Source organism: Podarcis raffonei, chromosome Z, assembly GCF_027172205.1.
Source record: "Podarcis raffonei isolate rPodRaf1 chromosome Z, rPodRaf1.pri, whole genome shotgun sequence".
NCBI lineage: Eukaryota > Metazoa > Chordata > Lepidosauria > Squamata > Lacertidae > Podarcis > Podarcis raffonei.
The window spans coordinates 3,710,926-3,737,967 of NC_070621.1; the positions used below are offsets into that span (position 1 = coordinate 3,710,926).

Consider the following 27,042-nt stretch of genomic DNA (forward strand, 5'->3'; position numbering starts at 1 on the left):
GTTATATACCAGGGGTCAGCAAACTTTTTCAGCAGGGGGCCGGTCCACTGTTCCTCAGACCTTGTGGGGGGCCAGACTATTTTTTTGGGGGGGGGGAATGAACGAATTCCTATGCCCTGCAAATAACTCAGAGATGCATTTTAAATAAAAGCACACATTCTATTCATGTACAGTGGTACCTCGGGTTAAGTACTTAATTTGTTCCGGAGATCGGTTCTTAACCTGAAACTGTTCTCAACTTGAAGCACCACTTTAGCTAATGGGGCCTCCTGCTGCTGCCGCACTGCCGGAGCAAAATTTCTGTTCTCATCCTGAAGCAAAGTTCTTAACCCGAAGTACTATTTCTGGGTTAGCGGAGTCTGTAACCTGAAGCGTCTGTAACCTGAAGCGTCTGTAACCTGAAGTGTATGTAACCCGAGGTACCACTGTAAAAACACCAGGCAAGCCCCACAAATAACCCAAAGATGCATTTTAAATAAAAGGACACATTCTACTCATGTAAAAACACGCTGATTCCCAGACTGTCCGTGGGCTGGATTTAGAAGGCGATTGGGCTGGATCCGGCCCCCGGGCTTTAGTTTGCCTACCCATGTTATATATGGTTAACTCCATAAATGAGAAGGAGAGGAGGGTTCACACAAAGGAGAGGAAGGGGCAAAAGAAGGATAGATGATGTTGCCGGAGAACTGCCAAGGGATTCGTGATTTCTTGCACACATTGCTTCCAGAGATTCATTTCTTCCAAAGGAAAGAGGGAATCTGTGGGTGCAACTGCCAAGATTATTCCCAGCTCAGTCCAGGGGAGACTCTGGGACTCTGCAGAGAAGGCTCCTCCCCCCAGCTGAAAACCTGCATGCAACTCTCAATAGTCCAAAGGCTTTTGAAAAGTCACAAATCAGGGATGCTTTGCCTGGATCCTTCAATGACTTCACCGCAAGCCCCAGTGCTTAAGAAAAGAAAAGTGCCTATACTCACTGTGCCCCACTTTTAACATTTGGGGTGGGGGGAGGTGCCAGTACTGCGTACCCTTGAGTACCCCCAGAAATCAAGCCCTGTGTTCCAGGCCTGCTGATTGAAGGTGGCAGATGACTCCGTGGAAAGCCCAGAGCGCCCAGGAGAGCATCCATTTGGCTGCCAGACAACTTGGGAGGAGAGAGAAGACCCAACTGCAGGCAAGGATTCAGCAAGAAGCAACGGACTGGGTAGCAGAAAGAGAACTGCCAGTGACTGTACAAGTCTCTCCATGTCCCCTCAACCTTTGCTGAGTTAGCTCCTTTTTGAGCTCATTGATCTACAGTTCTGCTCCCTCCAACCTCATTGAGTACGGAATCCATTGTTTTACTTACGCATCACCCAAAAACAGGAAAGGCATCATCCTCACAAAAGGACAAATATTTGCATTAAAAATTGCACATGCTGATCTATATGTATATGTATCCCTATCTATAAGAAGCCTGATAATCAGAAAAAGGAGCTAAATGTTGACATCTATCATTCTATCTCTTGCTTACAGCAAAAGAGCCTGTGCCTCTCCAGCTGCCACCCGTACCAGCAGTGGTCAAGGATGGTGGGAGCTGAGGAGCCTCCGCATCCCCCCCTCCCCCCAGTATATGAACTGAACTTGAATTGGGGATGGGGACGGGAGATCGAGGGAAACCAAAGGGAAGGAAAGAACTACGACTCCCATGAAGCTCTCTGAGCCGAGTGGCTGCTGCGGATCCCCCTCTGGCGGCGATTGTGAGCAAATACGTTCTCGATCCGGCTTAGGACCAGGTGGCCAAAGGGAGCTTCATTCGTGGTAGGCAGCGCTGCTGCAGAGACCCGGCGAGGAGCCTGATTTAGGCGGAGCGGGGTGCGGGGCTGCTGAGAGGAAAGGGAGGGCGCTGCAGTAGCAGCCCCCTCGGGCACCTCCAAGTCCCAGGGCTGGGAAGGTGGGCAGGACTCCCATCTGCGCGCGCGCAAAAAAAGGAGACACGCACCGATGAGGACTTGGGGGGCCACAGACGAGCTGTCGACTAGCCTTTGAGACGAGAGCCCCCCCACCCTCCAAAAAAAAAATAGAAAGCCCTCCGAGAGAGACGCTTTGCAAGCCGCTGGAGACGTGAGATCGCTCCCCGCCGCGTGCAGCAGCCATGGGGAACCGAGGAATGGAGGATCTCATCCCGCTGGTCAACCAGCTCCAGGATGCCTTCGCTGCCATCGGCCAGAATGCCAACCTGGACCTGCCCCAGATCGCTGTGGTCGGAGGGCAGAGCGCCGGGAAGAGCTCCGTCCTGGAGAATTTCGTCGGAAGGTAAGGGAGCTGGTGGTATTTATTTAAACCATCTATTTTATTTTATACCATCCCCGGCGCCCGCGCCTTAATTAGTCCTGGGCTTCTGTGGATGCTCGTGCAGAGCAGACATCCGGCTTAATGCGCGGAAGTCCCCCTCCTGCCGCCCTTGCCCAGTGGAAATCCGAAATAGCGGGGAAACGGAGGCTGGGGAAGGGGAGGGGAAGGATCTGGAGCCGCTTCGGCTCCCTGCGATGGGGGAGCGGGGAAATCTCTCCCCCCTCTCACGCCGCCATTCCTCAGCACTGCGGATGCGCCCTCCGCGCCGAGGATGTTGCAGAAAAACAGGAAGCCCCCGTGATTGGCAGGTGACATTCCACGAGCCATCACCTTCATCAGGATGAGGGGAGGCTCCGCATCCTTCTCCCTCCCCGGAGGGATAAGATAATGTCCCTGTTTACTGGCAAGCCTCCACGAGCGGCGCGTTTGCGTTTCACATACGCTAAAACTAGGGGGAAATCTATAGATGTATGAATGTGTGTGTGTGTGTGTGTGTGTGTGTGTGTATACACCTCTGTCTCCTTCTGTTTGGGTGGGTATGAAATACAATCCCTGCCCTCAGAAGGAGATCACGATCGGAAAAGAAGCTTGCCGTGTACATCTGAAGGGAAGGGTGGAGGTGAGCATCAGTGTGTGCTCAACATTTGAAGGGCGCGTTATAGCAACATCGCCCGCCGCCACCTCCGCTGTTCCTAGGAGTGATTTACTGCACAAAAGCAGCCATTTGGGGTCCCGGGGGGGGGGCGAGTTGTAAGAGGAAGAGCGAAAGGAAGCACTCCGACGTCTGGTGCTGTGCTGTGTCCACATCACCGCGCAGGGGGAGATTTGGCGCTTTTAATCCTAAATCATTTATTTATTTAGAGAGGCGGAGGGAAGCTCCATGTAGCAAGGCAGAATTGCTGCTGGGGGGAGAGTCCGTCTCTTCCTCTGTTTCTTCCTCTCCCCCCCCTCCCGCTTTTCATTATGTTGCCAGAGGGCAATTGCAGGGCTGCGGTGAGGGGAGGGGGTGGGCAGATAGGAAGGAAGAGGAGGTTGCTTCAAGGAGAGCGTTTGCCATCTCCAGTCTTCTGGAGATTTTCAAAGCCCGGACAAAAGCCTCTCTTATGTTATGTAATCTCAAGATGGTAAAGAAATATCATGGTAGGGAGCTTAGCCATATTTTTTTGATTTTCTGTCTTTGGATTCAGCATTCTCTCCCTCCCTCCCTCTCTTGCAAAATGATGCAATTTATGCATCAATGTGTGTTTTTCCACATTACAATTTCTGAGGCTGCTTATAGGGGTGGAGAGAAGAGCCAAGTGTAACAGTTCTGCTGGTCACATATGAAATGCGCTCCTTGTCAAGAAATGTATTAGTGATGCACCACACATTCACTGCCAAGATGTGCTAAAGACAGTGCCTTTCCCCTAGGAGGTAATTGCCTCCTCTGTTTATAAGCCTCGCCTTGGACACAATCCTGCACCAGGTGAAATTCCAGGAATGACTGGGGGGGGGGTAATCGAATGCAGCACACCTTTTGCTTGCATATATTTGCCTGGTTTCACAGGGAATTAGTTACCCAACAGATAATAGATGGGATGTGGTTATTGACTAGGCCAGCTAGCAATATGGCTTAGGTCTACTCTTCTCTGCGTATCCTGGGTGATGCCATGTTGAGGATCCAGAAGGGAAGATGAAATGTTTGCTCCTTGATAAGGAAAATCAGCATTTTGGGTGCTCCCTTTTTGTATTAAAATACTGGCGAGGGTTTCCTTTCATGTGACCTTCAAGCCAACCTCCAGAAACCTCTCCAAATAGCAGGCAGTCAGGGAAGGTGGCTCACACAGGCTGTTCCTGCGGGACACTTATGAGCCGGCTGGTAGCGTTTTGATGCTTATTTTAATCCTTTTCAATTGGGAAGACTTCACTAAGGCTAGGAGATTGGTACCTTGTGATTCCCACTAAGAGAAGAGGGGCTTCTGGAAACAAGCCGTATTTCAGTTTTCTATACAATATATTTGTGTCACCCTTCCCTCTCTTCATGTCCACAATGAAAATTGTGTGTGTGTCTTTTTAAAATAGCACTGATACCTTTGCATCTCAAATGGCTGCTTCCAGCTCCATTCTTAACCAAAACGACCGGAGAGCTGTTGAATTTCATTTAGGATCAGCACTGTTAAGAGACAGCCCAACAGACACCCAAGGGGGCTGTTTATTATAGGATTGAAAAGCCTTCACTGGGTGCACATTTGGAATGTTCTGAGGTTTTTGTTTGCATGACCAGGTTGATTGTAGGTGGAGTCAGTCAATCCCCACCTTGCAAAGACACTTATTGTTGTCACCAAATCAGCTGAAAAAAATGGGGGCCTGCAGCTGAGGTGGGGTGGGGGAGTTGGCTAGACCTTTTATTCGTCAGCTGTAATGTGGGCTGATTAAAAAAAATGTCCTTATTGCAAAAAGTCCATAATATTTTAGGGAAGCAGGTTTTGGGGAACTATGCAACCTGGATTTGCTGGTACGAGCTTGAATCCCACCTCCAAAATAGTGACAGACTGGAAATACCCTTTGGCCATGAGATGAGCAATGCATTCATATTTCTGTTGTTTACTTGAGTGCCTGGTGGATGGAGGGCAGGTGAATGAATGGATTTCTGCATTTTGTCCTCTTCTGATGGGTCTTTTCTCCAGGAGAGCCTGCGGGGATGTGACCTCACTAGATTTCCTCCAGTTGTCTCCATGGCAGCAGATTCACAGTGCTGCAGTTTCTTTAGATCTTGAAGGGTTCAAGCAGAGCTGTTGAGTGTGAGGGCAGAGGAAAAGTTAAATCCTTCCAGATAAATTATTGGGGGGAAAGGGGCTAAGATGCCATCTCCTGATACCAAATGCTGTCAGAGGGCTAAGTGGCTTAGAAGACTGGGTTGGGGAGTGTGGTGCGTTTAGCCTATTGTAACTGCATTCGAAATGCTATGTGGGTTGTTTTACATTACAGCAATAAATTGTGAAGATGGCAGCAGGCTGCTGTGTTTTGATAACACACCCCTTTGGCTGTGTCTGATAGCTTAAAACCCCCCCTACAGAACCATTCTATAATCCTGCTGAATAAGTGTGTCTTTTGAATACTGGCTTCTGAACGGTCTGGGGCTGCAGTTACACACACACACACACACACACACACACCCTGAATAAAAGGAGGTACAAAACAACATAGTGTAGATTGGCTTCAAACAGGGTCAGAAGGATGCACAGGCCTTCTGCTAACCTGATGAGTAGCAGGGGAATAACTGAGTCTCTTCCGAGTCTGAAATCATAACAATCAGGCTAACTTCAATATGTACTTTACACACACATTGACTCGATGCACTGAAACCTCCAGATTTAAAAATTGTTGTTCTTTAAGCAAATCTTAGAATTCTTTCATGAAGGCCTCTAGTCCGCCATTTGCAGACCTGGCAGAGCAGGGGCCATTTTTTAAGGAATGGAAAGTGGTTCTGTTAAGGCTTGAAGGCAAAAGTCTGGGGCCTTCATCTGAATGAGCAGGAATGGTCCCCCAGCACAGCCACATTTTATCCCAAGAGGTTTAAGTACCTTAAAAACAACAACAACCATTCATAACCCATCTTTCCTCCAAGGAGCACAAAGTGCACACATTTCATGTATTTATGTATATTGTTTTCTTGCATGAGGATAGCAGTGACAGTAAACAGAAACACCAGTCGCAAGGTCTACAAATGAAATACAAAATACAGTGGTACCTCGGGTTACAGACGCTTCAGGTTACAGACACTTCAGGTTACAGACTCCGCTAACCCAGAAATAGTATCTCGGGTTAAGAACTTTGCTTCAGGATGAGAACAGAAATCGCACGCTGGCAGCGTGGTGGCAGCGGGAGGCCCCATTAGCTAAAGTGGTGCTTCAGGTTAAGAACAGTTTCAGCTTAAGAACAAACCTCCGGAACGAATTAAGTTCTTAACCCGAGGTACCACTGTACAACCTGTAACCACAAAGCCATTATAGAGATGATCTCAAGTCATATAATATCTCTCACATATAAATCTAATCTAAATCTTGCAATACAGTTCTAAGTGTGCAGCGATCAATTGGTCATAGTTGATGAAGGACGTCAGCCCAGCCATACCCTTCTCGCCACTTCTGGTAATGCCTCATATTCTCCCGCAAGGTGGACACGCGATTATCCAACTGCCATTTTTCCTCACAGCCACCCAGCAGGGTAGGTTGGGCTGAGAGAGAGTTTCTGGCCAAGTGAACTACATGGCTGAGTGGGGATTAGGAACCTGGTCTCCCAGGTCTACAGCTAGTGCTGCTACCACTATATCACACTGCACAAATCCCTAACTGCACCACTGACGGTGGAAGGTGCCTAGAGCAAGCAGAAAGCTGTAGACTAAAAAAAATTTTTTTTTTAAAAAAAGAAAGAAAGCTGTAGACTACAGGCTACAGCCAGTGACCCAAAATGAGGGTGTAACTACCCAGGACAGGATGGGGTTGTGCAGAGTTGTTAAGGCAGCAGAGAGCATTGTTGGTTGCCCACTCTCCACCTTAGAGCAGATTTATGCCACAAGGTGCCATAGGAAGGCACTGGACATAGTAAAAGATCCAGCGCATCCTGGTCACTGTCTCTTTGAGCTCCTGCCGTCGGGACGGAGATACAGGACGATGAAGACAAGAACGAGCCGTCTTAAGAACAGCTTCTTCTCCAGAGCGATCTCGGCCCTGAATGGGAAGCCTGGACTTTGAAAGTCATCTAATCTTCCTTGCTGTACTATACTGTATTGTTTTAATTAGTGTTTTTATGGAGCAGTCAAGTAATTTCGTTGTCCCTGAGAGGGGGCAATGACAATAAAGATATTATTATTATTATTATTATTATTATTATTATTATTAAGCAAACTAAGGAGCTTTAAGCTGGAACCACAATGGGATTGGTTCTTCCAAGACCATGGCTGGATCTACACTGACCCGTTTAACATTATATCCCCCTATTAGAATGATATCAGATATGGCGTTCTAAAACGACCCAGGGCACACTTGCTAATTAAAACATTTTTCTCCATTGGTTTTGTCTGTCAAATGTAAGCAATACGCGGCGACACCATTTTCCAAAATGCTGTTTCACTTCCTGCTGCGGGTTGATGGTTGCTCTGTTCTGCCCTCTGGTGTCAAATTTTAATCCTCCCTCCCCCCTCCCTGTCCTTTGTTATCTGCCCCTTGAATACCATTGGAGGGGGTTCACAGTTTTAATGCAGTAAAAAAAGGTAAAACGCTATACAGTGGTACCTCGGGTTACAGATGCTTCAGGTTACAGACGCTTCAGGTTACAGACTCCGCTAACCCAGAAATATTACCTCAGGTTAAGAACTTTGCTTCAGGATGAGAACAGAAATCGTGCTCCGGCAGCGGGAGGCCCCATTAGCTAAAGTGGTGCCTCAGGTTAAGAATAGTTTCAGGTTAAGAATGGACCTCCAGAATGAAATAAATTCTTAACCTGAGGTACCACTGTATAGGGACATATGGGCTGTGTTTCACTGATATAGCAGCATAAAGCGATTAAAAATTAACCAATAAAAAAGACAATGTAATAATGCATTATGAACTTAAAAGTAGGACATCATGTGTCCATCTACATTATCAAAACCATTCCTAAACCCTTCCTTAACGTTAAAAACCATGAGTGTAGATCTGCCCCATGAAGCTTCTGGGCAGGGCCAGCCCCACCACAAGGCAGAGGGAGGCTGCTGTCCCAGGTAAAAGGTAAAGGTACCCCTGCCCGTACGGGCCAGTCTTGACAGACTCTCGGGTTGTGCGCCCATCTCACTTAAGAGGCCAGGGGCCAGCGCTGTCCGGAGACACTTCCGGGTCACGTGGCCAGCATGACTAAGCCGCTTCTGGCGAGTCAGAGCCGCACACGGAAACGCCGTTTACCTTCCCGCTAGTAAGCGGTCCCTATTTATCTACTTGCACCCGGGGGTGCTTTCGAACTGCTAGGTTGGCAGGCGCTGGGACCTGTGGGTAAAAAGCCTCAGCGCCTAGGGCTTGCCGATCAAAACGTCGGCGGTTCGAATCCCCGCAGCGGGGTGCGCTGTCCCAGGTAGTAAATGCTGAAGGGTGGAAATTGGCTAGAAATGTGTGTCATATGTTCTGCCCTGCAGCCCCTAAGCTAGCTTGCTGCCCTAGCATGGCTGGTGCACCAGTGAGGCAACCTGCCTTGGGTAGCATGCTGCTTCCACCCCACCAGGGGGTGGGTCTGGATCTTTTTCTGGGGGGGGGGGAGTGTTGGTGGCACGTCTTGCCTCAGGCACCAAAGGCGTTTCACTCAATTCCTTGATTAGGATGTGCATGGGTCTCAATCCCTTTTAACACTGAGCATGCATTTAGCATCCACCCAGAACATGCTCAGAACCAAGGTTCCCACCTCACTAGAACACTTTTACATCTTTAAACATTTCTGCTCAAATATAGAGTGGTGGTACCTGGGAGACTAGGGTACAGGTCCCCACTCAGTCAAGGAGCCCTCTGGGTGACCTCGGGCCAGTTACTGCCTCTAGGCCTAACCTATCTCGAAGGGTTATTGTGAGGATAAAATGGGGAGGGGGAGAACTGTGTATTGCGCTCCATGGAGGAAAAAGGTGGCAATAAAGCAATAAGTAAGTAAGTAAGTAAGTAAGTAAGTAAGTAAGTAAAAATTGCTTTTCCTTCAAGTAGCCTGTGGACTTTATTTTTATTGGGGTGGTGGTGGTAAAAAATGAGGCAACAGAACTCATGCCTTGAAGTGAGCACTGAGCCATTTTGGGTGCCAACCCCAAACGAACTTTGTTTTTGGCATCCGTCTGTCTTGAGAGAGAGAATGGAGTGTGCCTCTGGGGGTCAGGTCAAACCACTGGAGAATCACAGCGCTTTCTGTGACTGCAGAGACTCATAACTGCTGCCTCCCATGTTATCCTTGCTGTGCTAATAGCACTGAGGTGACCTCCCCTCACTGTGTATGGGGGTCCTGGGCTGATAAGATGGCCTCCTCTTAGCCTCACCGATGTAGTCCAAAGGGAAGCAGAGCAAGACTTTGGCACCCGCTTGGCTGCAGGAGTCTTCAAACAAACAAACAAACAAACAAACAAACAAACAGAATTGGAGAGTCCAGCTCCTGCCAAGGTAGTCTGTCCAGTCTGGTCAGGGGTGCTGGGGTGGGGGTGGAGTCTGACAACACCAGGCTGGAGGGAGGTAAACAGTGGTGCCAAAATGGCAAAGAAACTGAAAGCGGAATTCTGGGTTAGCGCCATCGACTAATGGCGGATTCCCTCCGAGCTCCGGAGGGAATCGGCTCCGCAGGATTTGGGTCTTGCCGCTGCGGCGACGCGGGGACCCTCAGAAATCACAGGCGCTGAAGCCTGTGAACCTGGTGACTCGGCGGGCACCATTTGTGCCCTCCTGACCCGTGAAGGAGCCTTTTTAAAGGCTTCGGAACGGGGGACGGGGCGAGCGGCGCGGTGCTGAGAGTCGACTGCTTCTCCTGCGGAGTGAAGCCACATGCCATGGTCGGAGATCGCTGACTTCTTCTTGTGAACAATTGGACTTTAAAAGCAACAACCCGTGAGTAGTACGGAAATTGGATTTGCAAAGAAAACATTTTTTTGAATTAGGCACGATCGGGGAAGGCGCAAACAGGAAGTCCGTCTCCCCGTCTTGTAAATAATTTAAAGCAAGGACTAGTTAACTAAGGTCGAGAGAACTTCTTCTTTATTGGGTAAAAGACATTAATTTCACGATTTGGCAGTATAAGTAATTTTACTGGAGGATAAGAGCTAATTTTGAGAGCTGAAGTGCCACCCCCCCGGACCCGGGAGTGATCCGCGAGAGAGCCTGTTGAGGAGATATAGAAGAGTTTGACAGCTGTCAAATTAGCTGTCAAGAAGGAAAAAGAGAACTTTGTTTCTGCTGTCTCTGCTGGATATATTTGTTACAATTTGGTTATATTTTGTTGAAAACAAGGAAGAACTGATACAAACTAACTTGATCTTTGGATTTGAACTGGAAGGAAGATTAAGTAACCAAAATCCCTCTGGGGGGGGGTTTTGGGACATTACAAGAATGGCTGAAGGAGGAAAAATTCAAGCTAAATTGGACAGAGTTTTTCTTCTCTTGGGAAAGTTACAAGGCCAAATTGATGTTTTGGCTACAAATGTTGCAACTCTGGACTTAACAGTAAACAAATTCATTGAATTTGATAAGGATTTGACTCAGGAAGTTCATGCAGCTGGACAAGAAGAGAAACTTGAGAGATTTGAGAGTGTGGAGAAAGAGATATATGTTGTTTCTGAGGAAAAGGAAGGAGGAGATGTAATGTTGCAGATGACAAAGGAGAGCCAGAGGCCTGACATGATGGTTACAAAGGAAAATAAGTACTGGATGATGAAAATCTGGTCTGAATTGGAGATTGAAGAATGGAGAGATCTCCTTATGTGGAGATCTGAAGACCTATGGATTACAAATTTGATTAAGGTGGAAGTTGGAGCTTTCGGGACTTTTGGACTTAAAAGGAGTAAGAAACAAGATTCGGGCTCCACTTTTAAGTATGGAGGTCTGGCTGGAAGAAACATGGACCCTATTGGGACAGAGCTTCTCCGAGATCTGGTGTTTAATACTAAGGACTACCAAAAAAACCAGCAGAGAGGAATTGAGAGAGAATTAAGAGCCTCGGACGTGAGGTCTCCAGGCTGATAGTAGACTAAGACTGATGGACATTTGTTGGGGATCGAAACCGGGAAAGGGTGGGGTGGGGTTTGGGAATCCAAAGGGTGTACAATTATAATCTGTTTTTTTATTTTGTTTTGTTATTAGTATGAAAATTGGGGAATTCGTGGAAGGGAATTTGGGTCGACTTTAGAAAAAAGTTTTAAGAATGAGCACTGATGTACAAATATTGATGTTTATAAGTTAAAATTGGTTTTTCTAAAATGAATTAAATATAAAAAGGTCAAAAATTGGGGATAAGAACTTGTTGAACTAACAATTTGAATTGGAATATAAGAAGGGGAGGTGTGGGGAAGTCAGGGAAATATGTTATTGAAAATACGTATTGTAAACTTTATGTGTTTTTAACTTCTTTGTTTTTTCTTTTTTGTTTTTTTAATGTATTAAGGTGGAAAATCTCAATAAATATCTTTAAAAAAAGAAAAAAAGAAACTGAAAGCGTACAGCCAGTGGCAATTCTACATAAAGCTACGTAAAGCACAGTGGCCAGCAGCAATTGGTGAAAACCCAGTCCTCCTAGTAATGCTAGACTTGGACAGGGCATTTATCTTGGATCAAACTAAATAGATAGAACTGATCAACGAGTTTTAATTCACCATGCCTTTGAAATTCTTTCCTTGGAAAATTCAGCTTCCTTTCTCATGTAGAATAGAGGTGAGTCACACCAGTGAGCTTCATGGCCAACACTCTAACCTCTGCACCAAGCACCGTGTGTCAGGTGGCTCAAGGCAAAGGCAGTGAACCTGCGACCCCCCAGAATATTGTTGGACTCCCCTCAGTCCCAGCCAGCATGGCCAGCGGTCATGGACAATGGGAGCTAGAACCCAGCAACAGATGCCCCATCCTTCTCTAGGGCAAGACTACATAAACAGGACAAGGCCAAGACACTGTGCTGCCTGATGCAGAGGACAATATGGTGTGTGTCCATTTGTTCCTCCATTCTATTTAGAGGTAAGGTAAAAGGTAAAGGACCCCTGGACAGTTAAGTCCAGTCAAAGGCGACTCTGGGGTTGCTGTGCTCATCTCGCTTTCAGGCTGAGGGAGCTAGTGTTTGTTCACAGACAGCTTTCCGGGTCATGTGGCCAGCAGGACTAAATTGCTTCTGGTGCACGGAGGACTGTGACAGAAACCAGAGCATCGCACGGAAATGCCGTTTACCTTCCACAGCAGTACCTGTTTATCTACTTGCACTGGTGTACTTCCGAACTGCTAGGTTGGCAGGAGCAGGGACAGAGCAGCAGGAGCTCACCCTGTCACAGGAATTCGAACCACGACCTTCCAGTCGGCAAGCCCAAGAGGCTCAGTGGTTTAGACCACAGCGCCACCCACGTCCCTATTCCATTTAGAAGAGAAACTGGACAGGTACTTGGCTCTCACTGCATCCCACACTGGCAATGAGAGAGCATCCTGCACTGCCCATGAGGCTAATTTAGGGGATGGAGGGCAGGCCATGCATGGAACATACCCCTCTGACCTCCAATAAGGGGGAATGGCTCGGGGGCTCAGAAGGAGTGGTCAGCAGCTGCTGCTGTCCCACACCCCTGCTTTTCCTCTCTGTTGGTGATGTGTAAGTAGCCACCCTCACCTTACTGCTAGCCTCCAAGGCTCTCTGTCTGGCCACATTCACACCATACATTTAGAGTTCTAATAGCACCACTTTAAACAGGCATTGTTCCCCCAAAGAATTCTGGGAGCTGTAGTTTGTTCAGGGTGCTGAGATTTCTCAGGAGGTCCCTATTCCCAATTCCCAGAATTCCTGGTGAAGAGGGATTGTTAAACCACTCAGGGAAATTGTAGCTATGGTAGGGGAACAGGTGTCACTTAAGAATTTTTAGCATCCTTAACAAGCTACACCTCCCATGAGTGTCTGCAGTGGCATCTTAGCATTCTAAACGTATGGTGTGAATGTGGCCCAAGCATTTTTGCCGTGTCTTAAGCTCTGTACATGCCTTTTCCCTGCCTGGGTGGAGGTTATAGAGATGGGTGCGTATAAATAACTCTACTGTACAAACGTAACATTTACATTTGCCGTTCAGTTCATCACTGGTGTGTGGCTCGTGGAAGGTTGCCTAGATGTGACAGTGGCCCTCAAGTTGAAAAAGTACTCACACATCTGCCTCACAGTGCATCACAGACTGAGTTTGTGTCCACCAAAAGTCGGCTGTCTGCGGTGTTCCTGCTGACAGCTCCTGTCAGAGGCCGAGAGGTGGTGTGACTTGCCTAAGGTGATACAGCAGGTCCGTAGCAACCGAGGGCCACCTAGCCTTTTAGCTGCTGAATCATATTGGTTGAGGGAGAAGGTCCTGTATCTCCTCACAAGCTCCCCTTGGTCTGCTTCCTTTATTTGTTTATTGATTAAGTTTTTTATACCGCCCTACACCTTTCTCAGGGTCGTTCACTACATAAAATTAAAATATTAAAAAAACAAAATACATAGTAAAAATAACAAACAGAAACCAATAATCTCTGTTTCTACAACACAATTAAAAGACCATAGAGTGTTAACCAGCCAAATGCTTGGTTGAAGAGAAATGTTTTTATCTGGTGCCTAAATATCTGTAAAGAAGGCTCTAGGTGGGCCTACCTGGGGAGAGCATTCCACAAATGGGGAGCCACTGCAGAAAAGGCCCATTCTTGTGTTGCTACCTCCTGGACCTCTTGTGGAGGAGGCACATGAAGAAGGGCCTCATGAGATGATATCAGGGTCTAGAGAGGTTCATATGGGGAGAGGCAGAGCTGGAGGTATTGTGGTCCTGAGCTGTTTAAGGCTGTATAGGTAAAAACCAGCACTTTGAATTGGCCCAGGTGAGCACTTGGCCACTGAATTCTGTACTAGCTGAAGTTTCCAAACCATCTTCAGAGGCAGCCATATGTATAATACATTGCAGTAACCCAACCTTGAGGTTACCAGAGCATAGACAACAATAGTTAGGTTGTCCCTGTCCAGATAGGGTGTAGCTGGGCCACCAGCCAAAGTTGATGGAAGGCACTCTGGGCTACTGAGGCCACCTGAGCTTCAAGCAACAGCAGAGGATCCAGGAGTACCCCCAAGCTACATACCTGCTCCTTCAGAGGGAGTGTAATCCCATCAAGAGCAGGCCACCTCCCACCCAGCCGGTCTAGGTAACCACCCACCAACAGTGCCTCAGTATTATCTGGATTGAGTTTCCGTTTGTTGGCTCTCATCCAGTCCATTACCGAGGCAAGACAATGGTCCAGCACATCCACTGCCTCACTAGCAGATGTAGAGGAGAAGTAAAGCTGTATGTCCTCAGCGTATTGCTGACAACGTCCTCCAAAACTCTGGATGACCCCACTCAGCAGTTTCATGTAGATGTTAAGCAGCATGTCTCCAACCTGACAGCTTGCTTGCCCCTGTGTCATGTACTTTCCCTGCAAACAGTCAGGATGAATGTGCACTAAACCGACTGTCCAGAATTGCCCCAAGACTGTTGTTTCCTGCTCTGAGGAAAGTAGGTGTAGATTTATAGCTACACACCTGACCACTGAAGGAAAACTTATCCATTCAGAAAAAATCTAGTGGAAAGAGCTGTACCTGGGCTTCATCAAGCATAGTGTCTGTCTTCTCTCTTGTGCAAAAACAAGCAAAACTGCTTGCGTATAGAAAACAACCCCACAGGGAATTCAGACCCCTAATTCAGCTCTGCTGACAGGCCAGATTTATCAGGAGCCTCCTCTCCCACAACTGTCAGCTGGGAGCAGTCATTCCAGCAGGCTACCTCAGTGGGAGGGAAGGGAATCACTAGGACTCATTCTATCAGGATTTATTCCATCAGCTCTGCTGAAAGCCCAGCTCCATCAAACTGTGCATCATGCCCTTGAACTGCTTCCATTTAAGCTGGTCATTATAAGGACTGCTATGTAACTTTTAAGAATGTGCTTCCCACACACTTCCATCGTGGTTCTGTTTTCCTGTTGTGTTGTGTCTTATCTTGTAAGACTGCAAGCTTCCTAAATAGGATGTCCTTTGTTGTTTTGATTGCAAGTCCACTAGGACTGGACTTTGTACTAGGACTGCCATGCACATTGATGGCAGTATCATCATCATCATAAACCAATCAAATTTTCCTTTCTATTTCCCTTTCCCACTCCATTGCCTTGGAAAGCATTCAGATACCTGCTCTTCCACTTTCCTGAAGTGGTACAGTCCAAGTAAAGCTTCATGCTGAATATATAAACCATCTCTGAGAGTTTTGTTGCCAACCCACAAGTGCAATGTAATGCAAAGGGTTGTGTGTATGTGAAATCTCTCTACACTATATTTGCACTAGTCTGTCACCATGTAGCCCCCACTGGAGGATTTGGAATGCCTCATCACATCCCTGGATTTCCATGAAGTCAGGGCTGGTTAGGGAAGCAAAAGGGAAGTCAAGTTGCACAACAGCAACGGCTATGGCGTAGGAGCAAGAAGGGAGGAAAAACTGAGCATGGAAAAGTGGGGATTTAAAACAATGGGAGAGGTCCAAGACGCTTGGGAAGGGCGGAATGCTATCGGGTTGTTCAGTGTAGGCTTCTGTATTGTACCCATTGCTACTATTTCTCCTTTTTGATTTCTTTTAAATATCAAAAAGGAGAAATAGTGGCAATGAGTACAACACAGAAGTAAACACCAAAAAGCTAACACAGCAAAGCCTTTCTCAACTCTCTTTCCTTTGTTCCCATCCAGCTTACTTCACTCAAATCAGTCCTGTTGCTTAAAGTTGTGGCTTAAAGTCTGCCAAAAACAAAAAACAAAATTTGAGTCAAGTGTGAATTTATTTAGGGGGGAGGTTTCTGGGTCTGAGCACGCAAAACTACCACTTTTTTCCTTGTAGTCTTTTCCCATTCCTTCTTTAGTCAAACATCTGATATTATTTAAAATTGCTGCTTTTTTTCTTCTCAGTGCATTTCCGCCCCTGCTTTGCTCAAACCTCTCTGTCTTCCATTCCTCAGCTGCCTTATATATATTATTTCTCTCCTGGTACCATGCGCTGTCTTCTACATGAAGTTCCAGATTCATTGTAGTAACATATAGCAGGTATTTTTATTAACCAGCACACACTCATATATGTGCAGCATCCATCACTGAACTCTCTCTGAAGACAGGCTTGCTCTTATGAGCCTATTCATCTTAAATATATAATAGCATGTATTTGCAGAAGTAGAAGGGATGCAGAATAAGGGGGGGAGGCGTGGGAAAGGGGTGGTTTTAGTGCGAGGAGGAGTTGAAAATAGGTAGGAGAAAGGGGGTGAGGGTGAAAATGGTGAAGTACAAAGGGGGTTCCCCAAAAAGGAGTAGGAGGCATAGCAATGGGGGTGAAGAAGAAAGCAGGGATATGAAAGGGGCCCCAGTATTGGAGGTGATGGTGGCTTTATAAGTGGGTGGAAGGTGAAAAGGCTGCTTTGGAGTTCCAGTGTGTGGGAGGAAGATGCAGGAGGTTGTGTTGGGGGTGATTTGCATTCAAGGGGGTTGCACAAAGGGAGGTGGGAGTAGAAGGAGACAGGGGCATGGGGGTGAAGATGAAAGTGGGTGCAAAATGGAGCTGCAGAAGGAAAACCCGGAATGATTTGATTGAGCATACAATTCAGCAAGTAAAGTCTTTTGTGGGTGGGTTGGCAAGCAGATGAAGCAGGGTGCAATGCTTCCCCTAGTGAAACTTGTTAATATAGTGTACTGCACCTCTTTTTAGAATAAATTCAAAGTGGCTTACTGAAATGTCCGTAAAATTCATAAAACAAATTGCCAAAACTCATTTCATGCGTTAGAACTGAATAGCAGGCTAAAACAAATCTTTACAGGGCTGTTTATTTATACTTTTTTTAAAAAAAAATATATATGAATGTTTTATGATGGCCTATACTTGTAATGCCCAATAAAGGTTTGGCGAAGAAGAAGAAGAAAAATAAATCAGTGTAAAAATAGGGAGACAGAACTTCAACCCACTCTAAAATCTGCGTGAGATATTTCACAGAAGCTCCTTTTCTTCTTTAGAGTAGAGTGGATCCCCAGAGCTAGTCACTCCTAATTATTCTCCTGGTATCACTTACTGGTCTGTTAATGGATTACTCAACCATGCAAAGCCTATATTTATAATAGCAGATGTCCAGGGAGCTGGTGTGTTTGTGTTTGTTTGTGTGTGTGTGTGTCTTCCTGGGTGCATGTGCCAGTTTGCTAAGGACGCAGTGTGGTGCTTGCAACACCAGATTATGGTGATAAAGGCCACTAACTGGCAGCGTGGGATGAACCTGAGGAAGGAGGACAGCTGGCACTCCTCATCCCAGGAACACTGAAGCCCGCCTCTCAGCCTGGTGGAGAAGGACCGAACGGGTGGGGGAGGAATTTTAAAAGAGAAGGGTTGAGCTTCTCAGTGGCTTTAGGGGTGTATGTGGATGGAGGCACTCCTAATTTGAGTGGAATGGAAGGAGATGGGAAGGAAAAGTCCTGGATCATAAATGTCCTTTTACTGTTTGCTTTCAAAGGGTCCTTTCAGGAGAGCTTTCATGATGATTTGAGCTCATGATACTATCAGGGACTTATCCCACTTTCAATACTGTTTTGAGGGCAGACACAGTGATTCACTGCCAATCAAAACAAATGAAAACTAGAACAGGCTGCAGAGCTCAAAGACAAGCAGCCTTGCTCATCACCATTTTCACCCAGAAGCCCATCCTGGCTGTACACTTTCAGTTTCTTTGCCATTTTGGCACCACTGTTTACCTCCCTCCGCCCTGGTGTTGTCAAAACTCCACTCCCACCCCAGCACCCCTGACCAGACTGGACAGACTACCTTGGCAGGTGCTGGACTCTCCAATTCTGTTTGTTTGAAGACTCCTGCAGCCAAGCAGGTGCCAAAATCTTGCTCTGCTTCCCTTTGGACCACATCAGTGAGGCTAAGAGGAGGCCATCTTATCGTCTGGACAGGCCAGGACCTCCATACACACTGAGGGGAGATCACCTCAGTGCTATTAGCACAGCAAGGATAACACAGGAGGCAGCAGCTATGAGTCTTTGCAGATAAATTCCCTGCCCAAGTCCTAGCATTACTAGGAGGACTGGGTCTTCACCAATTCCTGCTGACCACTGTGCTTCTATGAAGCTTTACGTAGAATTGCCAAAGTCCCAGAACTTCCTGCTGGAATCCTGGAATCTTGTGCAGTGGCCTAGCTAACTGCTTGGGCGCCTGGGGTGGCACATCTGCCCTGTGCCCAGGGAGAGCTGCCCATGGGGGCAAGGCAGGCCGCCCACGGGGCATGGCAAGCCAGGGCAGAGAGCACTGTGGAGCCTCCAAGGAATCTGCCCGCTGCCTCCCCCTCAGCTGTAGTAGAGTGGCTTAGGAGGAGGCAGCAGGCAGGTGCAAGCCTCACGCTGCGTTTCCACGAAACCTGCAGGTGCCCTGAGCCCCCACATCGCTTGGGTATGCTGCAATCCCCACGGTAAGTGCCACCCGCCACAGTGTGGCGCCCAGTGCCCCCCTCCCCTCCTCTGGCTATGCCTCTGATCCTGTGCCCCTCCAGATGGCAAGGTGCAGTAACAGCGGAGGAGCATCACAGAACAAATAATATGTGGACAGTCCAGTGGAAATCCACCACTAAAACGTTACTATAACGACAGTGGCACATTGCAGAATACACTGGCAAAAGAACCACCAGTCTGGAGGGTCTGAAAGCTGGAAGGGAAAGCAGAAGACATGGGGAAGAACTGTAAAAGCGGCCTTTGCCAACCGGCACTTTCCAGATGCTTTGGGCTATGATCACCACTAGCCCACCTAGCATGGCTGACGGGGGTTGTATTCTAAAGCAATAAATATTCCAATGAGGAGTCCTATGTCATTCATTGACGTAGTGGTTAGAGTGTTGGAATAGGACCTGGGAGACCAGAGTTTGAATCCTCACTCAGCCAGGAAGCTCACAGGGTGACCTTGGACCAGTTGTAGTCTTTCAGCGTAACCTACACCTGAGGATTGTTGTGAAGATAAAATGTGTGTGGGGGGGTTGTATATGCCAGCATGAGCTCCTTAGAGGAAAGGTGGGATAATAAATAAATAAATAATAAGGGGAGTCACATGATCCTAGCACAACATGAGTACAGTGGTACCTCGGGTTAAGAACTTAATTCGTTCCGGAGGTCCGTTCTTGACCTGAAACTGTTCTTAACCTGAAGCACCACTTTAGCTAATGGGGCCTCCTGCATCCGCCGTGCCGCCGCCGCACGATTTTTGTTCTCATCCTGAAGTAAAGTTCTTAACTTGAGGTAATATTTCTGGGTTAGTGGAGTCTGTAACCTGAAGCGTATGTAACCCGAGGTACCACTGTATGTACTAGAGAAAGTACATCCATAAGAGACTGACTTTCTGGAGACCTCTGAGAGGATGAGGAGTGAGCCCTGAAGGAAACATAAATAACACTTCACACTAAGGAAAGTAAAATGGAAGGTTTCATTTCCAGGAGTCAAAATCAGAGACAATGTAGGAACTGTGATTTACTAGGAATTGCAAGACATGGAGTGTCCAAGGTGAACAGCTGGAGCATCTGCATTCAATGGGGCATCATTTTAGCAAGCTGCACTGGTCGTGGCGTATATATATATAAAAGCAATCTAATTGTGGAACCAAACAGCACCAATGGGGCAGTTGCCTCAGTATGCAGATTTTGGGGCAAGGGTCATGAAAGATCAATGAGCTACTGGTTATTTAATTTGTCGGTGTTGTGCTTTTACTGCCAGGGAGGAGTAGGAAGAGATACTTGTGGGATTTCTTGCCTCAAAATAACTGTGGCTGACTTAGTTACTAGGATCATAGAAAGCTGGACCATTGGTTCCTCTAGCTGAGTATTGTCTACACCAGGGGTCGCCAAACTACGGTCCAGGGGCCGGATGCGGCCCCCCAGGCTTGCAAATCCGGCCCACAGACCCTGCCGTCCGCTTGGTCAGTCCACATGCGCTGCAGACGCCTCACCGCACAGGGACTGACTTCCACAACGCTGGCATGGCTTCTGTGCAGGCGGTGACGCTGGCGCAGCTTTGGATTGGCTGCAGGAAGCTCCTGCAGCCAATCCAAAGCCGCGACATTTGGATTTGCGTGAAGGGGAGGCGATGGCGATAGAGACCTTGCCACAATATTGTGTGACCGTTGCATGGTGCGCACTTACCCAGGAATTGTTGTGCTCTGGTGGGATGTGATGTCAACTGTTATGCAGAGGTCAGGCCTGCTGGAATGAATCGGCCCGGGTTAGGCATGACCACTCATGTCAATGGGTCTACTCTTGAGTAAAAAATAGGGGCGTGACTTCCACATAAATACACATTTTTTAAAAACTATAGTCCGGCCCCCAACAGTGTTTGAGGGGCAGTGAACCGGCCCCCTGTTTAAAAGGTTTGAGGACCCCTGGTCTACACTGATGGACAGTAGCTGTCCAGGGACAGTCCCAGCCTTACCTGGGGTTGCCAGGAACTGAACTTAGGACCTTCTGCAAACAAAGCAGTTGCTCTGCCACTCAGCTAATTATATGCCTTGACTTAGTACGGAGGGCGTACTTTGGTCTAGCCCTTGAACCAAAATAGGTGACTCAGTGCTTTGCCAGGATAAGGCCCTTGATTGAGGAAAATTGCAAATCCTCCATGCTGCAAGTTAATGATCTGGAGAAGATGCAGCTCTTAATTCCCTTAGCTGCAGGGGCTGAATTTGTCATGCTGTGTTGGGCAGAGAATTTATTTCCAGACAAGAGTCAAACCCACTCACTCTGTTCCCCCCTTACAAGGCTCATTTCTAGAATTTGGAAAGAGAAATCAGTTTGCTAAAGCAGCAAAAGCAGATGGACATCTGAACCATGCTCCTGCCAATGTAAAAACTCACATATGGAATTACCCAACTTCTGTGTCTTTAAAGCAAATTTATTGTGCTGTTTTCATAGGATTAGGTGCTCAGTTTAGATCTGGTCTTTGAAAAACATATATTTTTACCTTGACTCACAGTAGCCTTTGCCAACCTATTGCCCTCCTGATGTTTCAGACAACGCTCATGAACTCCAAACAGCACAGCTGTATTGACTACTCCACCATAGCTGTGCTGGCCGGGGTTGAAGGCAGCTTATCTACCCAATTGATCACTGATCTCTGTAGAAGAGGGCCTTCCGCATGCATCCGCCCCACACTGCTTTTGTAGGCTGCATGGGGCCAGCAGAGGGGCAGCGCTGCCACCTCTCTGACACTTCTGCTGGCCTGACCTGGGAGTTGAACAGCCCTGAAGGCCAGCCTGGGAGCGAGCGGCTGCCCTTGATGAGGGAACTATAGTGGGGGTGCAGTTCTAGCAGTTTTAATACATGAAGTTTTAAAAATTACATGCTTTTACTACACTGCAAAATTGCTTCAGGGTGCTTTGTAGAAGTGATTTATAAATGAAGTAAATAACAATATATATCCTGGAGGATCTAGGTTGGTATGCGCTGAGATAATGTTTCAAGCCAATGCCAGAAATCAAGGTTATCATCATGTGGAGTGCACCCCAAATGCAAGTCTGAAGCCAGGATATAAGGCAAGGATGGGAAACATCTGTGGCCCTCCAGATGTTGCAGGACTCACAGCAACCCCAGCCAGCATAACCAATGGTCAGGAATGATGGGAGTTGTAACTCAACAACATCTGGACTAGGGCTAGCCCAATATATTTTGGCACCTGAGATGAACCACAAAATGGTCCACCTTTCCCCTGAGGGAAGAAGGGGTGAGTGATGAACTACATCACTAACAAGGGTGTGGGGGAAAATAAATATCTACATCAGGATTTGCTGCCCTTGTGAATCCTGCTGCCTGAGGCAGTTGCCTCACCTTGCCTCATGAGTGGGCCGGCCCTGATCTGGAGGGCCAGAGGGCAGAGCGTCTGTTAACACAGGGGCTGACAAACTTGTTTATTTGGGGACCCTTGTGCAACTTCCATCCATGTGGTCCCCAAAACACAATCCACTCCAGAGTCGCTGAGTTGCGCCTAATGTTGGAGGGGGTCCATCGCGTGTGCATGACGTAATGCGTGCCACAAGTCCCCTCCCCAAACCAGCTAGGCTAACTTGGTCCACCATTCACCACCCACCACCTGCTGCCCGCCACCTTACCTTTGTTTGCTGTTGCTGCTGCCGCTAAAAAGTTGAGGCTGCCTCAGCGAGGCTGCTTCCTCCCCCTTCTGCAAGACACTTTGGTGAGTCCCCATGAGATCACCAGTATACCTTCCTGGAAGGCACCCTGGCAATTGTCAAAGGGATGTGGCAGCACAAAGGCCCCCTCAACAGTTGGCGTGCCTGATCTACCCCCCAAGAGGACCCCTAGCTGGAGTCAAAGTGAGTGCTGTTCTGTGTGTATATCTGGAACCTTCCCAAGCTAGGAATGTGTCCAAAAAAATATGGGGAAATAAAGTATTTATTTATTTAAAATTATTTTTGAATTTAAGAACAAATATACAATCAGTTACAGTGTCCCCTCCCGTTCCTCCCATAAGAACACAAACGACTTCCAGTTGTATTAGTAGTAATAAAAGAAAACATTAATTCAATAGCTGCCAATTTAAAAAGTGCTGTTACGCAGGTTCCTGTGTGTCTTTGGTGGTTTATAGACCTTTTTCTTCTTTGTTGCAAGTGAAATAAAAGTGGGCCTCTTTTAATTTATGAAGGCATTTATCAAAATTACGTACCTTTAATGCTTTATGGAACTATAAAACACAGCGGCATACATCTACAGCACTGGGCACACATAAAAAGAATAATTTTACACAAGCACACTTATAACTTAAAGAAATCAGGGATTCTAAACTGAAAGAGGGACATGGCACTGAAGACGAATACAACTGCGAAGATTTACTTCTCTTAGGTAAAGCTGGCTAAAGCGCTCCTGAAAGTGTGTTTGTGTGGATTGTGTTGAAAGATCCAGGGACCCAGGTGCTGAGCTTAGGAGTCTATGCCCAAAGTGATTTCTGATCTTCATTAGCAAATCAGAATCACAAGCATAGACCAGGCATAAGGTTTGAAGTCCAGTGGCAAATATGGAGATGTTCTTGGGGCATACAGAGAGGGAGAAAGAGTAGAGAGGGTCTTTAGAGAGTCTTTTTTTGGGTTTCCCAGGGAGAGATGAGCAATGCTGAAACCTGGCCTTAAATAGCCTTGTAGGGGATCCAAAGGGTGTCTCGTGAGTTGACATGGTGATGACTCATGAAAAGTGGTCAAAATGAGGGAAGGAGATGAGACAGAGTAAAATCCAGGTACATGTGTTTGTGCACAGGGGAAGGGCTTAAAGAGGAGAAGTCCCCAACAATGTAATGGGGAAGGTTCTGGTTAGACATAGTTTGATGCATGTAAACAAATTGGGGGCTTATCCACACTTACCTGCCCCCCCTTTTTCCAGGCATGGTCCACTATTTACAGCTCCATGTCCAAGTGCCCTTTTTTGCTGCAGAGTTTCCCCCACAAAAACCCTCCCTTTAGTGCTCAATGCCAATGAACGGAAAACCTGAATTGACGTATGTTCTGATTCAGCTATAATGAGCAGCTTTTTGGAGTGGGGGAAATGCTTGGACAAAGCGCTTTTAAGCGTGGACTTGTGCCTGGAAAGAAAGAATGGAGCAAAAAGTAAGTGTGGATAACCCCCTTAATGACTCACCTGGAAGGTTTCCCTTGTGGAGATCCTCCTGGGTAGATTTGGTCATGAACAGTGACTTTGGCAAGAGGATTCCTGGTGAGTCAGGCTGTCTTACCTGCAGCTGTTCCTGTTCTCCCCGGTCTGTATCTACATTTGTTTAGAATGTCTGGTTGATAGATAAAGCTTTACTCTGGAGGAGATTTTGGATGCTTTCATTTGCCAGTCACTTCGCCTTATTACTATTATTGCAATCCAGCTCCCTAGTGAGTCAATCAGTGAACTTTCTGGATCCTAGCATAGAGAAACCGTGTACAGTGAGGCGGAATGGCAACTTAAAACGAATATGCAGTAACTGGCAGTATAAGAGAACAAGAAGATCGAGTCTATAAAGAGGAATGCATTTTGTGTGTGGAATATTTGGAAAATAATTGTAAACAAGTGAAAGCACTTGCAGGATTAAGGTAAATTCAACAGTGTAAAGTAAGATGAGGTGACATGAAAAGGGGAGGGGAGCTAAATGGTTGAAATAGAATATGCAGTAATAATGGGAAAATTATAAGAACCATGGAAAGAGAAGATGGGAAGTCAATGAATGTATTATTTTAATGGTGGATTTCTAATCGTGGAAAATGTATAACTGAAAATTTCAATAGAAATTATTATTAAAAATAAATAAAACTGATTTGGAGCTCTTGTGCAACACTCCCACTTCCCCCAAAGACTGGACTTTCAGCAACTGATAAAGATAGTGATGGTGAAATAAGGCCAATTCTCACTTTGATGCGACATCATCTAACCTCCCCAGAAACAAATCAGAATGAATGTTAATTAAGTAGCCAGTGTCATCTTATCACCCAGTGTACAGGCAGCAGCAAAAACGCCAGGTCAGCATTTAAGGAGGCACAGGCATGCCAGAGCCCATTCTTCTTATTTTTGAAAGCCATTCTATAGTCAGGGGAGCTGGCCAGTCAAGTATATGGTTACAGATGCTCATTTCATCATTATTATTTCTTTAAAATATTTTTTCTACAACAAAATTGTTATGTACTGAGTTGAATAGGATCCAAAATGCAGCAGTCTGATTGGTCCTAGAACAATAGGATCCAGAATGCAGCAGTCTGATTGGTCCACAGGAGCCACCCAATCCAGCTCCAGGTGGGTGAATCCGCAACCTGATTGGCCTACAGGAGAATCCCGGAATTAGCCAATCACGTGGGGCCCATTGTGTAAATAATGTATATAAAGCAGACATTCTGGGGGAACTTCCATTCCTCACTACTATGAGCTGAATAAAGAGCATGAAATCCACTCTCGACTCCGAGCATATTTCAAAAATATTGCTTACTGCAAAATTAAAGCATTCAGTGTTAGCACAGCAGAAGCAAATTCTACTTTATTCTCGTAGCCATAATGTTGCTATGATTTAAACTGCACGTGCTTAGAGTAGTCTTGTTTATCTGAGTTGGCAAAGTCCCTCTCAAACATATAGGAATATAGAAGCAGTTCTAAAGCATGGGGTGGGGGCAGGAATGAAATGTTAATGATTTACAACCAAAATAAAATAGCGACCTGTAGTGCCCCTCCTCTGCTTTTCACAGTAAGACCGTAAAGTTGTCTAGGTATACCACTGGGGCCCCTCTCTTGTGAGTGAGACCGCATAGGATCAGGCCTTAAGGATTTAATTCAGTACGCAGGCTCCATCTGCTTGGAAGGAGATAGAGGAATAGTGCAAGTCTGCCAGGGACATTGAGCCTCTGCAGTTTCAGATGCAATTAAGATCATCCTGTGGTGGCAAAGACGTTGTTAGTTACCCTTGGAAACAGCCGCTCTGAGATCTTGTACCTCTAGCTTCGTCAGAGCTCTGGGCCTTGGAAAGAGGACACAGCACTTTGCAAACATCGCAGCAGCTATAGGGGCACCAGCAGAAAATAAATCTGACAATTTTTCCCCTTAAAGGGAGAATAATATTTATCTTCTGCAGTCCTGATGCACAGCACTGAGTGCAGGTTTGAAATCCTGCCCCTGCTCTTTTGAAGCCACACATAAAGTGTGGCAGCTGTGATAACTTCAGAAGTAAGGAAAGATGAAACAGCTGGTCCAAAGTTCTGACTTCAAATGGGTTGAAGCATTTCCTGGGGCAAGGACTGCAATGGCCACCAGTTTCTTTCCAGACACCGTTCAAAGTGTTGATGATAACCTTTAAAGCCTGAAATGGCTTAAGTCAAGGATTCCTTAGGGACTGTTTGCTTCTAACACAGCCTGCACCGTGAGATATGATGGAGAGACCTCTGGGTCTAAAAGGCAGCCTAGAATTATTTAATAATTATTTTGTCTTGTGCTTCACTAAATGCATTGACTCTCAGTTCATTTCCAAGCTGACTTTAAAGTGGTGGTTTTGACTATAACTCAGTGGAAGAGTATCTGTTTTCCATTCAGAAGGTCCCAGATTTAATTCCTGACATTTTCAGATGGGGCTGGGGTTGTTCCCTGTCTGAAATCCTAGAGAGTTGCTGTCTGTCAGCAGAGACAGTACTGCGCTCAAAGAACCAATGGCTGGATTCAGTATAAGGCAGCTTCCTATTTTCCTTTATCCCATCTCTATTGGAGGCTTGGTTGAAGATGACTAGGGAAAGGTCTTGTTTCTGTGACCATATCTAAATTGTGGAATCACTTGCCCCAAGAGGTTCATTTAAGAACGTAAGAGCAGCCCTCTTGGATCAAGTCAAATTCCCTGCCAGTCAGCGCATCATCCTAAATTGACAATGGCCAACCAGATGCCCCAATGGAACTCCCATGTCAAGTTTGGATATGATATATCGAGAGGCGGCCAAACCCGTGTCAAAAAATGGGCTAGGTTATGCCAAACGCCCCAGGAGCCTTTGTGCTGCATTTGAAACTGGTGCTCTTTGGACCTGTTATGTCAGGGGCTGCCTGAGGCATTTTGACACCTGAGGCGAATTGCCCCACTGCCACCCCTGTGATGTTTGTGTGGGGTATGTGTGTTTGTGTAAACTCCGTAAGGACTTCTCCAGGATTTCAGACTGGGGACATTTCCAGCCCCAGTGTCCAAACACTGACAAAGATTGCTCACTTCGTTTCAAAAAGAATGTTGTAAAGTTGGGAAAGGTTCAGAAAAGGGCAAGCAGAATGGTCAAGGGGATGTAGCGACTCCCCAGGAGGAAGGGTTGCAGCATTTGAGACTTTTTAGTTTAGAAAAATGGCGAGTAAGAAGAGACATGATAGAAGTTTATAAAATATGCTGGGTGGAGGAAGGTTTTCCTCCCTCATGTAACACTAGAATTCGTGGACCTCTAATGAAGCTAAATGTTGGAAGATTCAGGGCAGGTAAATTGAA

At 46.6% G+C, this 27,042-nt stretch overlaps 1 protein-coding gene across 17 annotated transcripts in view; it reads left to right on the forward strand.

The window, feature by feature from the left end:
* Positions 1-1,740: 1,740 nt before the first annotated feature.
* The window catches only part of DNM1 (dynamin 1), a 132,558-nt gene continuing 107,256 nt past the window's right edge, over positions 1,741-27,042 (forward strand). For 8 of the 17 annotated variants that reach the window (XR_008328450.1, XR_008328449.1, XR_008328451.1 and 5 more), the window contains exon 1: positions 1,744-2,292. Coding sequence is in view for 14 of the 17 variants with exons in the window: in XM_053373549.1 (XP_053229524.1) it covers positions 2,132-2,292 (161 nt within the window). In the remaining 3 variants the exon portion in view is untranslated. Of the gene's footprint in view, positions 2,293-27,042 lie in introns of all 17 variants that reach the window. The other 9 variants (XM_053373545.1, XM_053373553.1, XM_053373542.1 and 6 more) reach the window with 4 other exon arrangements.